A 12,338-nucleotide genomic window follows, 5' to 3' on the forward strand; every position below is an offset into this window, starting at 1 on the left:
GTTACAACATTCACCACAGGGTATCACAGGTTTCCATTTGTATCTGCAACCAGTGGTGTTCAAAAGAAATATAATGCAAGCCATCCGTAATTTCAAGATTTTCAGTAGCCATATTAAAAAAGTATAAAGAAACAGGTGAAATTAATTTTAATAACATAGTCAACCCAATATATCCAAAATATTACCATCTTAACATTAATTGATACGAAAAGTTAGAAACATTTTATTTGCCTTTGGTTGTCCTTAGTCTTCAAAAACTGGTTGTACTTTACACTTACAGGACACTTCAATTCAGACTACAGCTCAAGTGCTCAGCAGGCACGTAGCTACCGTATCGGATGTCTCAGGATAGAACAGGAGCTCCTCAAGTGAAGAAACTGTGTTTTATTTGTATTTCATCCCCATCACCAAACACCGACTAGAATTTATTTAATTTAATGCTTCAAAACAAATACTGAATAAATGGAGCTCCACTTACCCATCCCCCCAACCCCGATGTAGGAACTTACAGGCACAGCGGATCCATCTTTTTCCATCTTCTGGCACATCTCTTTATCTACGCCTAAAACACAGAGTCATTTTTATGGTTATCCTAAGAAGTCAGTTCCTTTCCCTCCTAATAAAAGACACTTGGAAGCCCCAGTGCAGGCCCAAAAGCACATCTATGGGCACGTGAGTAGCATTTCAAGGTTTCAAAGGAGCACTCGCCTTCTGTCAATTGAGGTACTGCGTTAAAAGTCCAAAAGGTTCAGAAGAACGGAGTGCAAGGTCAGCCATAAACGGATCCGCGGTCCTCAGGTGAAAAGAACAGCAAGGCTGCCCCCTTGTGTCCATGAAAATTTTGTAAATGAGTTGTACTAAGCATGAGATTATTTCAGAAAGAGGAACAATAACACTGAATGCTATTTTATTACTAAATCTGAGTGAATTTAAATTCCAGCCCAGAAGGGAACCCTCAATCTAATCAACGTAGCAGATAAAACAAGAAGCTTTAACTTTCAATGCCTCAAAAACTAAATTCATTATCCTCCCCACACCCTTCAAACTGGTTTCCTCTTCTCCAGTCTACCTTTCACTCCACCACCAGAAGCAATATTGGAAAGAACCCAACTCTATGCTTTTCCTAATTAAAGGAATATGCACTCATTGAAGACAATTTTAAAATTTGGGAAAGCACACAAAATTTTAAAGCTATAATCCTCCACATAGCAGTAACAAATTACTATTTTAGTGTACTATCTGTCAATAGTGAATTATTTAAAACATAAACGTGAACATCACTACTCTGCTTAAAAACCTTCAATGGCTCCCCTATACCTACAGGATCAACCCAGATTCCTCAGTGTGACCTCACTGACCCTGTAGTCACAGAGAGCTGCTGGGTGTTTTACCAACACAGCAGGTTCCCTCCCATGTCTGTGAGAGAGTCTGGTTCTCTGGGGCACATCTATGCACGTACCTATCAAGACCTAGCTCAAAGGTGACTCTCCCCAGGAAAGAGACTCTGGCTCACCTGACAGAGCCAGTGCACCCATCCCATCTTCATATACCTCCCGCCCCTGCATCACCATCGCCTCTGCTTGTTTCAAGGACATGGATAACCAGTCACATACAGAGTAACACCCGCAGTTCACTAACTGAGGACAACACTATTTCTAACAGAAACCCGGCTCTATAAATTTCCATGAAAGGAACCTCCTGCTAGTGAGGAATAATATAATTCAACAAATATCTACCATGCACCTGCACCAGAGGAAATGCAAAGATTCATGGTCCTTAACTTCAGGAAGTTCATCAAAGATACCCTTCTATGATTAACACATGGAGCAGGAATGGTAAGAAGAAATGTGGTGGGAGCGTAAGGCACAGCAGGAGCCAAAGGATATTTTTGAGACAGAGCTGAAAGGATGGGCAGCACTGAACAGGAGATGGCAAAGAAAGGTATTCCAAGTAAGAGACATAAGTGTAGGTACAAGAGTACTCAGGATTAGCCCACACAGCTGGGTACAGGGGCATAAAGGGAAACGGCAAACAAGATCTTTGGGAAACGGCCAAGCAGAAGGAGGCCTGGGAAGACATCTGGAACAGTGCCTGGCACATTTATTTTACAGACGGGAACTGAGACCTGGGGAGCGGGAGGAGGCCGGGGAATAACTCTTGCCAAGTCTGATCTCCACCTGCTTCCTTGGTTTGATGAGAGACCATGATTTTTTAAATTCTAAGTTGCAAAGCCGCAAATTAAATTATGATGCTGAAGATCTAAGTTTTTAATAAAGTTTAATGTAGTCAGGAACATGGTTCTAAACATTTCTCAAGTCAAGTTTAAGGCCACAGAAATACCTTGGTACCTCAGTTCTACAATGTTCTCAAGAGTCAAGAGCGAGAAGCTTCAGCACAGATCAGTCTAGGTTCTTCTTGGAACTTTAAGAAGGATTTTATAGGGCACTGGTCAATTTTAACCTACCACATCTGTGAGCAGAGAAATTTATAATAGTCTGGGGTCATGAAAGCAGGCTCTTCACACATCAGCACTGTGGTTAGAAGACCATGGAACCAGACTGCTGGGGTTCGAATCCCAGCTCTACCATTTACTAGCCAACGACCTTGGCTGAGTTACTTAACTTCCGTGTCTCACTTTCCTTCTATGAAAAATGGGAGAAAAATAATACCTAGCAAGGAGCACTGAATTAACATACGCAAACCACGTAGAACAATGCCAATACGGAGTGAGGCACTAACTGTGTTAGTTATTATTATTTCCCTAAGTTGAAGAATGAGCGTAAGTATCACGACATGATTACAGGCCACTATGCTTTAAGATATGACCACATTACATAAATCATTGAAAAACCCAAGCAGTCTCATACATCACGTCCCCTGTGCATCCTGCCACACTTCTCCAGACGCCCCTGCTGCTTCGATAAGACACCCCTTTGGGTCCTTTTCTAGGTATAGAAGCAAAGCAGAGATCAGCCTCCTAAATCTATCCTTCCAGTGGCCCAATGCTCTAACCTCTAAGGCGTCTCCTGCGTTAGGCTTTCAGGCATGTCCATGCTTATGTACATTAGAAAGATGAAGATATGCTTCCATACCTGCTTCTGAGGATGAAAACGCATGATTTATGGTAGACACAGGAACATTGGAACATTCAAAGTACTCCAGGTCTTCCTCTGGCTCACCTTTCACCTCGGCCCCGGTTGATTTCTGACCAGATGACGTGGATGCCAGTTTCTCCTCGTCGGTAGCATGGCCATCCCTACTAGAAATGTCTGAAATCTGGGAGATCACTGCTCCTTCATCCTGGGAAATGATGAAGACAAGATGCTACTGTGTAGGAGGGCAATCCGTGGGGAAAGCGACCTCTCAGGAATGGAGCAAGGCAGCCGCCATTCCACACGGATGTTCAATAAATCTGGGTACAAATCAAAGACGAAGCTGGGGTCTCCCAACCATGCAGTGCTGTGTTTTCTAGAACCTAGCTTCTGTAACTCAAATCTGAGACTTGAAAAATTAAGGTTTTATAGCCTAAATTTATTTTTTAAAGATTTTATTTTTCCTTCTTCTACCCAACCCCCCACCTCCCCCTGTACATAGTTGTATATTTTTAGTTGTGGGTTCTTCTAGTTGTGGCATGTGGGACGCCGCCTCAGCGTGGCTCGATGAGCGGTACCATGTCCACACCCAGGATTTGAACTGGGAAAACCCCGGGCCACCAAAGCAGAGCACACAAACCCAACCACTCGACCACAGGGCCAGCCCCTCTAGCCTAAATTTATAAGCAAGAAGTTGAAGCGGTCCAAGGCAGCGGTTTTCAAATATTTTATCCATATGCTTCCGAATTTCTTTTGAAAATCCATGTACCCCATTGTATCTTCAGGTGACATTTAAGAACTTTTCAGCATAAGTTTAATTAACTGGAAAGGATATAATATCTGGTATATTTTAAATACTGGCCTTGCTTAACTCAATCTAGTTATTCTAGTGATCTCATACTCTATGATCTATATAAAATCTATTTAATCCTCTGTGATCTATTTAAAATCAAATACGAATAGGCTCTTTAGTCAGAAATTTACATTATTCCTTTTCCTCTCTGAATCTGTATCTCCACTCCACTTTCACCAAGAAATTATTGCAAAGAAATGCATTTGCACACCTGAAAGTCTCTTAAAGGCCTCCCTATCATACTTCTCTGTTAAAAAAGTTAAAAACTAAAAAAACTTGTTCTATGACCATAACTCTCTAAGTATTAACATCTTCTGGAGAGTTTTCATTACAACTACTAGTGCACAATTTATTCTAAAAATGTTACGACTTTTGAGAAGTACTATCAAACACAAAAGTAAACTTTTACTAAAAATAGACATCAATTACATTTTGTTGCATCAATTTAAAAAAAACTTTTACAGTGCAGTATGTATTATTTTTCTGAGTCAAATTTCTCATGGTTCTTGCTGCCTCCTTTAGCAGCATTTAAAAGTGGATATTTTATATTTTTAATAGATGAAGAATAAATCAAATTGCAAATCTTTTAAAAAAAATCTTAAATCATGTACCAAGGTTTTGGTCCAGATTGTGTTGGATAAGTTAAACTTAAAATGCATTTTATTAACCAATGACTGTATTTCTGTAATCATCATTATGCTGAAATAAAGTTTTAAAAAGGAAAAAAGGATCTCATCGCAATCATATGGGCCTGGGTTTTTCTTTTTTGTTTGTGTTTCCCAATTAATTCATATAGTCATGGACAAATATTTATTGCTAGAATGAAACAAGGGTCAGCATCAATTTATTCCTGTTTCTCATTTTTATAATTGTAATAAGAAGCCTTATTTATATAAACAGATGAAACAGGAGGAAGTTCTGTACTAAAACTTTCTTTCAATTCTTTGCACCGCTTTCCAAGTTTTGTACCAAAAAATTATACTACCAAAAATTATTTTTTAATTGAGATATAATTGACATAAAACATTGTATCAAAAATTATTTTTAATGGTCTAGGGCTGACAACTCAGGTTCTCCTGTTTTGCTGAAACCATCTGACTCAAGAAAAAAGAATGATTCAGTCGTTAGAGTCAATCGCCTTCTTAAAACCTGCACCCACATTTCAAATCTCCCCTTTGCTTGGTGCCCCAGAAGTGTCCACCCAGTGATAATGCATCTTAGTAAAAAGAATGAGTGACAGGGAACTTTACCAAGCAAAAGTGGGAATAGGGTAATTGTGAAAGGGTCCCCTTGTCCTCAGGGGCCTTCTCAGATCAGTTTAGGAAGGTAAGGATCTGGAAATCGGTTCCCTAAAGCTGACTCCTTAGACACCCACTGGAAAGTCTTCACTAACGCCCTCCCCCTGGGGGGATGGGGATGCAATCTCCAGTTTGGGAACCACTGGTCTAAGTGACATTCTGGAGACAGGCACAGACATACCTGAGAACACTCATCCAAAGCAAGAGACTGCGGTTCATATTTCTTCACCTTACAGCCACTCCTGGAAAGAAAAAAAACAAAAAACAAAAAAAAACAGGCCGGTTTGGAATCACATTGGCAACTTCCGCGCTACGAGATGGAGCAGAGGTAGCAGTGTGTGCGGACAGAAGCCAAAGCATACAGCACCACACGAGTCACACATCTACAGTCAGAGGTGGGAACACCTTTTATGTCTCGGAATCTCCTGAGCCAGGGCAAGCACAGAACTATAGCTCAGCTCGTTCCCTGAAAAGACCTCCTCACGTGCTTCTGGGGATGTTCAATCCCGGGACTCTGACCCCTCCAGTTCAATTACACGCCACCAAAAGCCTTTCGGAGAGCAGCCTTAGCACCCAGAGACATTCCGTTCATCTGATCCTCACTCACTTGACAAGTCATTGGAAAAATTACCACGCCGGACCAGATTCTTTAAAAATTCTTTATTGCACTAAAAGCCACAGAAGTCTGATAAGACAGCTCCAGACCTGTGGGCTAACAGAGAAGAACTGTGGTCAACACAAAGTATAAAAATAAAAATATTTGAGTAAATTGTTACTGTTCCTATTCAGTAGTAAGATGGAAAATGAATGTCATGTATTGTGCAAAGGCCGGAACTGGGGAAAGCTGTTATTTTTTAACTAGCACATAATTTGTGATGTCAAGGCTGGTTCAGATTCTGTTCTGTTTTTAATGAATTTAAAATTTCCAGTGAAAATGCCACTCTGACAAAGAAGAAAAAAATATTGCAACTTGTTCTTCTAGGGGGAAAAAGACAAGCATGTGAGTTACCAGAATGTGCACGGCCACTATCTAGTTCATGGTTTTCCTTACGAACGCTCTAAGTGCTACCTCCTGCCACCAAACTTGAGTTAACTCTCAAATTTATCCCCTGCTCCAAGCCAGCAGCCTTATCCCAACAAAAAAGGGCAATTATTTCCAACATTAAATAGCAGAGTAGTCCCTGAAAACACCACTGGGATGACCTCGGGGCCAAGCCAGCACTCGGTATCAAAGCGCCACGTGAGGCCAGCCAAGCCAGGGAGCGCAAGCTCTCGCACCTAAGGCCGATGGCCACTCCTTTAGGGACAGACAATTGCAAGGCTAAGCTGACTCATGAAGTGGCAAATGAAATGCAAAAAATCATCAGAAGGTCAAACTCAGAAAGGGAAGCCAACATGCTATGGAAAGATGATCTGGGGAGGCTGGGAGAGGAACTGCCAATGGTCCCAGGGCCAAACCGAAACAACAGCAGGAGTACTTACAACAGAAAACAGAGAAATTTCACTTGCTCAGTAGTCCTGATGCACCAACAAAATCAGAGACAGGAAAGAGACAGACAGATGGAGAAAAAAATCATGTAAAGCCTGGAATATTTATCTCTAGTCTGGCAGATGTAAAGGCTGCAAAGTTCTTTCTACAAGGTGACACACACTAAAACTGTCACACTCGTGAAGGTCATCACTGGCGACTGGATGACTATCAGCAACCTCAACTCTAACGGAGTAAGACGGTGGCAGAACATTCGGAAATGCCACATATTCAAATTCAGAGATGAAAAGTAAGCTTGCAAGTATTTGTAAATGTATAAAACCAACTTCACTGCTGACAACACTTACTCTTAAGTGTCTAGTCATCCAGAATAAAGGCAATGCATGAAGAAAAATATAATTGAAAATGTATCTGCTTATATCTACAGTAGACGTATATCATATCACTAAGAAGCTTAAAATGATTTACCTAATTTATCTTATTTGGTCCAGAAAAATCCCAATCTCAGTACGTCTCCATTTTACAGAAGAATCTGAGATGCCAATTATATGCATCTTTGAAAAAGCCACACAAGTAACCTGTTAACAGATCGTCTGGCTCTCCACTAGACTCCACCTCCACGTGTGTACTTCTAGTCCCTACCAACGGAGGGATTTGCCAAACAAAATGCCAGAGTTACACAAGAGGGCGAGCACCCTTCTCTTGCAGAGAGAACAAGGGGACAAGAGTTTTGATTGCATAAGAGTTAAAAAAAAAAATCTGTAAAGTATATTAGATCAAGAAGTTCATTCACCAAAAACAGAATAGGAGGAAAATGCTACCAGGTGAGGGTGGTAGGACTCAAGAGAGGGTGCTTCTTGCTACTGAAAATAAGGTGTAGGACAAATTTCCGTCCCTCTGGCCCAGATTTATTCTTATCTAACATGAACGCACTGGCTACATACCGGCAACATGGGGCTGAAAGGAAGGCTCCCAAATGACTCCTTAGCAAGCTGGCTAGCCAGAGGCAACCTTTATTTAGGATATCCCATGTTAGGAGCACCAAGGCGATGGCGTGGCCAACACGCACCCCAAGCACTGTCTGGACCTGTGTAGCCAATCTTAGCCACAGAAGGGCACTCTGAGGACACCAGAGCAACGCTGTTTTTTCAGGACCATTTAACTGCCGGTATACAATCAAAGAACAGATCGAGAGCTACTGATGACACCTCCTTCCCGCTAGACGTTCAGGGGCATCTTCAGCGGTTGCTGAAGAACTGATTCCTAACAAGCTTCTTGGTTCTGATTGATACTTTCTGCACTGTAAACCATTAAACCTTTCTTTCCAGTATAATTCACCACGCTGTCTAGCATTTTTCTTTAATTCACAGTAATGCTGAAAATTATTTCCCTGACTGGTCTATGGTGACAAGAAATATGGCACCTCTTCTCATCTTTCCTTTTCATATTTCATCCTCCATGTCTTTGCTCCTTCTTTATACCTAATTGTTAGTAAAATGTCACAAGGGCCACAAGGGAGTATTGTTATCAACTCCATTTTTGTGATAAGGTGACCCTGTGACACATTTAAACTGACACAGAACGTGGCCTGAGGTAATCAGTCTGGGAGCTCCAAGGACCTTGCAAAAGGGGCTGCAAATTTCCCAGGAGAAGAGGAGTGGGGGAGACAACACACAACAAAGGACTGGCTGACTCAGTCCAATTTACAACATCGTTCAAAACATTCTTGATTCTTATTGGAAATTCACCTCCTTACTGATGGAGCCAGAAGCTAAACATGGAGACTTAAGAATTCTCACCAACTTTTAGCCATAGGTTTGTTTCCAACAAAAAGCATAGCTTTCTGTTTTAACTGAAAAGACTTCTGTAAGACCCTTTTCTACACGTTACTGATACTAGACAGGTAATCTGCAGGCTTAGAATTTTTGTTTTATTCATAGAAGATCTGAAGATGGTGCCCAGCACTGACACTCAATTCTGTACAGAAAGCGAGTCCTGCCAGCCCAGATAGGATTTCTGAAAACTATCAAATCTCTACCAGCCTATCTCATGCCATTCTTTTTTTTAAAAAAAAACAGGAAAAAAGTACCCAAGCTAAGGGAAAAACTGCCCAGCTGAATAAGCTGAGGATTCAGGAACAGGCAGATATCTAAAAAGGAAACCTGGTATTTCTGAGTCCACACAAGAGTCATCGACACAGTGAGGAGTGCAGCATAAAGTTAAAAGCTTTGGGTCTGCCCCGCTGCCCCTCAACGATAACTTCAGTTCACCGAAACCAAAAGCAGCTGCTGCCAAACTCACAGAGAGTACACAGAACACAACGCCCGCTCCCACTGTCACTCACGTTATTAAACGCGACTTTGCCTTCTTGGGTGGTTCTAAGATTTCACTGACATGATTACCCGAGAGCGAACAAAAGTCACTGCTCGTTAAAGCTGTCGTTGGTTTAAAGGGATCCATGGATTCGTCGAAGTTATCTGGGTCAAAGTGGTAGGAGCCCTTAGAGGAGAGGGTGGGGGAGTTCTGCAGGGTGGAGCGGCCCCCAAAGGGACTGAAGTTGGGGCTGTCCCACTGGCTGGGGTCCAGCTTAGAAGGCGCTGGGGAGAGAGCAGCACTGTCTGCGGCTGGCTCTGGGGGCTGCTCTGGACCTTTGGCGACTACGGGCTTACTGACGCCATCCTTCTGTACCTTGGGAGTCAGTCTGTTACCCAGTTTCCTGCCAAGTTTCCTTGGGAGGGCTTTCCTGGACTCGACATTTTCCACATCTTCTGTGAAATCAAACTCGAGTTTCAGAGGTGAGCTCCTCGACTCCTCCAGCAGCTCAACCCCTGAGTCGTTGGTGTCACTAGGAGTGCCTGATGTCTCCTTAATGTCAGGGGGAGACTTCTGGATCCTGGCGCCTCCCAGCAAAGAAGGATCTGTGTTCCCATCCATGTCATCAGGACCGAATGGATGGGATGCCCGGGGGAGAGGCGTGCCCTCCATAGCGGTCTCGGTTTCCGAGAAGTCGCCAACTGTTTTCTTTCGCAGAGAGACGGGTTTGGGCTTTCTTAGCTTGCTTCTGCTGGGCACAGGCTCTGGACAGGAGCTCCCGGCCTTCAGGTCCGCTTCTGAGGGAGCCTCCAGTGCAACCCCCATGGTGCCTTCGGTCATCGCCTTGTCCTGGAGGGCTTCTGGGGTGCTGGAGGGCAAAGCATCCCCTAAGGCTGCGGTCACACGGCCATGAGCTGCTTTTGCTCCAAGAGCCACCGAGGTATCCGTGGAATTCTTGGTTTCTATTGAAAATGGCCTCACCACCGAAATTTTGCTAATATCATGTTCCACCTCTTCTTTGAAATCCTTGACTGAGTAAGAATCGACAGCCTGCGGGGATACCTCATTTTCCGAGGCTCTAGAACAGGTCTCAGATGAACATTTTTCAACCACTTCTGCGACCAGCTGTTCATCAGCTTCTTGTGATTCTAAAACAAAACACAAAAGCGGTCTATTAGAGAATTATCTTTTTGGCACTGGTAAATATTCTCTACCATCTGAAGCCACCTAGACCAACAGCAAACTCTTCCCTTTCTGCTTTTCTGAAGCCTCTCGAGGGTTCGGCAAGTGCAGCCTGAAAGGGAACAGCTGGTACTACACCCCAAAATGAATTTTCCCACACCAAACTCTGTGTGTGTATTATCCAAGTTATACAAATAACGATTATACCAAACAGAGCTATTTAGGAAAAGGCTAAATAGATCATGGGCCTACTGCAAAGTGTGTTAATATGATGTTAAAATTCTGTAGGTTAAAACTGGTCTGGAGGAAACTTCAGACACCAGCCGCTCAGGAACCGGGATGAGAGCTGGCACTGACACAGTTCCAGGCACTGCCTGATGGTTTCAGGGCCCACATTTTATGTGGTAAGCAGATTTTAATCTTTGGATATTAAAAACATAAGTATTCACTACTCCACAGAATAGAATTTAAATAATCAGACTCTTTCAAATTAAATGAAAAAGCCACCATGACCAGCTCAGAACCCCTTCTCTGCAGACTTAAAAACTAAAAGAACCAAATAAAAAAACTAATTTGAAAAAGCAGATATAAGTAGATTTAAAAATGAATAGCCCTTATTGTACCAAGACACGAACCATAAAACAACAAAGTTATTTTCTTTCTTTAGAAGTTCTGTCTCTAAGCTGAGCCGGAAATTCTCTCAAATCACTTGTGAAAAATAAAGATCCTTTTTAATTGGGGTCTTATTAGAGAAATGCTGCAATTAGGAAGGTGTTAATGAGGGCATTTCTTCAACACACTAACTGAGACAGCGCCTTTCCTGACTTAGATATCTGGAATAACAACAGACCAGCAGCGAAAACGGAAGAAACGGGTTATTATCATGGGATCCACGATTTTAAAGGAAACTCACAGATGCCCCTCTAATCCTCCTTCCTAATCCTAATCCAGGATCAAAGAGCCAGCAATCGCCAGGACAGTTTTAATTTAACGCACACTTCTTTTTACAGGACTCCGCTCTGACTGGAATCCGGCAGTGGCTTACAAACCATATTCTGCAGAGGCGCTTCAGATACGCTACCACTGTCCAGTTTAAGTTTTGTTTTTAAATATATAGATAACTATTATGAAGACTGTAATTTTTAAACGCTCTCAATGTATGATACGTGGGATTTGCTTTAACGTACTTCAAAAGTATTTTTTTAAAAAAGAGAAAGTAAATGCGGCAAAATCTTGATAACTGTTGAATCGGGGATGGGTATATGGGAGTTCTCATTGTACTATTTTATCTGTCGTAGAGTCTAAAACCTTTCAAAATAAAAAATTTTAAAACACCTGCATTACACACAAAATTTTAACAAGAATGTTTTGGAGTGTCCTGACAGTTTAACTTGTGTGTGTGCATTCTCCTATTCTCTCTCTCCATATATTCGAACTGTTATGAATGTGTTATTGATTGTTTCTTTGTGCTGACAGGGGGTGAGGTAGACAAGTAACAATGAAAACACAACATCAAAAACCAGGGCTGCAAAAGATCTACATGTGTCCAGGTGCAATGGTTAGAGGCCAGGCCAGGTCTGGGCACACCTGCTCAAGCCCTAGCATCAGTCATTGTATAAGATCGAGTCTTGATCACATCACAGGAGAGATAGTTCTCACTTACTTTATTTTTTACTGCAGGAACATTGGTTTATAACCTAAGTTTCAGGTGTACATCATTATACTTCCATTTCTGTGTAGACTACATCGTGTTCACCACCCAAAGACTAATTACCATGTGTCACTGTAGTTATCACTTATTTTAAGTTTTGGTGCTTACTGTCAGCTTTTTAGGTTCAACATCTGTGGCATAATAAAAAATATTTTTGTTCCTAGCACAGATCTCCTAAAACCCTTGGAATCTCCAGAGTGGTAAGAGTGTCTTTTGTATGCTAATGAGATGACTGGTGGCCCCTGTGTAGCTTCAGGATGGGGGCTGGTCACCAGAAAGACCAAGCCGTGATTGGAGGGTTAGAACTTTCAGCCCCACCCACCTTCACTTCAGGGCAGGAGGAGGGGCTGGAGTTTCAGCTCAATCACCAACGGCCAATGATTTAATCAATCGTGCCTAT

The 12,338-nt window shown here is 42.2% G+C and overlaps 1 protein-coding gene across 26 annotated transcripts in view; it reads right to left on the reverse strand.

The window, feature by feature from the left end:
- TACC1 (transforming acidic coiled-coil containing protein 1) overlaps positions 1-12,338 on the reverse strand; it is a 120,258-nt gene that overhangs the window by 20,610 nt on the left and 87,310 nt on the right. For 12 of the 26 annotated variants that reach the window (XM_070500130.1, XM_070500134.1, XM_070500121.1 and 9 more), the window contains 4 exons: positions 9,077-10,193; positions 5,425-5,485; positions 3,180-3,300; positions 510-562 (listed from right to left, as the gene is read on the reverse strand). In XM_070500130.1, the coding sequence (XP_070356231.1) occupies positions 510-562; positions 3,180-3,300; positions 5,425-5,485; positions 9,077-9,885 (1,044 nt within the window). In that variant the 5' untranslated portion in view covers positions 9,886-10,193. Of the gene's footprint in view, positions 1-509; positions 563-3,092; positions 3,301-5,424; positions 5,486-9,076; positions 10,194-12,338 lie in introns of all 26 variants that reach the window. The other 14 variants (XM_070500126.1, XM_070500129.1, XM_070500120.1 and 11 more) reach the window with 3 other exon arrangements.

This window comes from Equus asinus, chromosome 27, assembly GCF_041296235.1.
Source record: "Equus asinus isolate D_3611 breed Donkey chromosome 27, EquAss-T2T_v2, whole genome shotgun sequence".
NCBI lineage: Eukaryota > Metazoa > Chordata > Mammalia > Perissodactyla > Equidae > Equus > Equus asinus.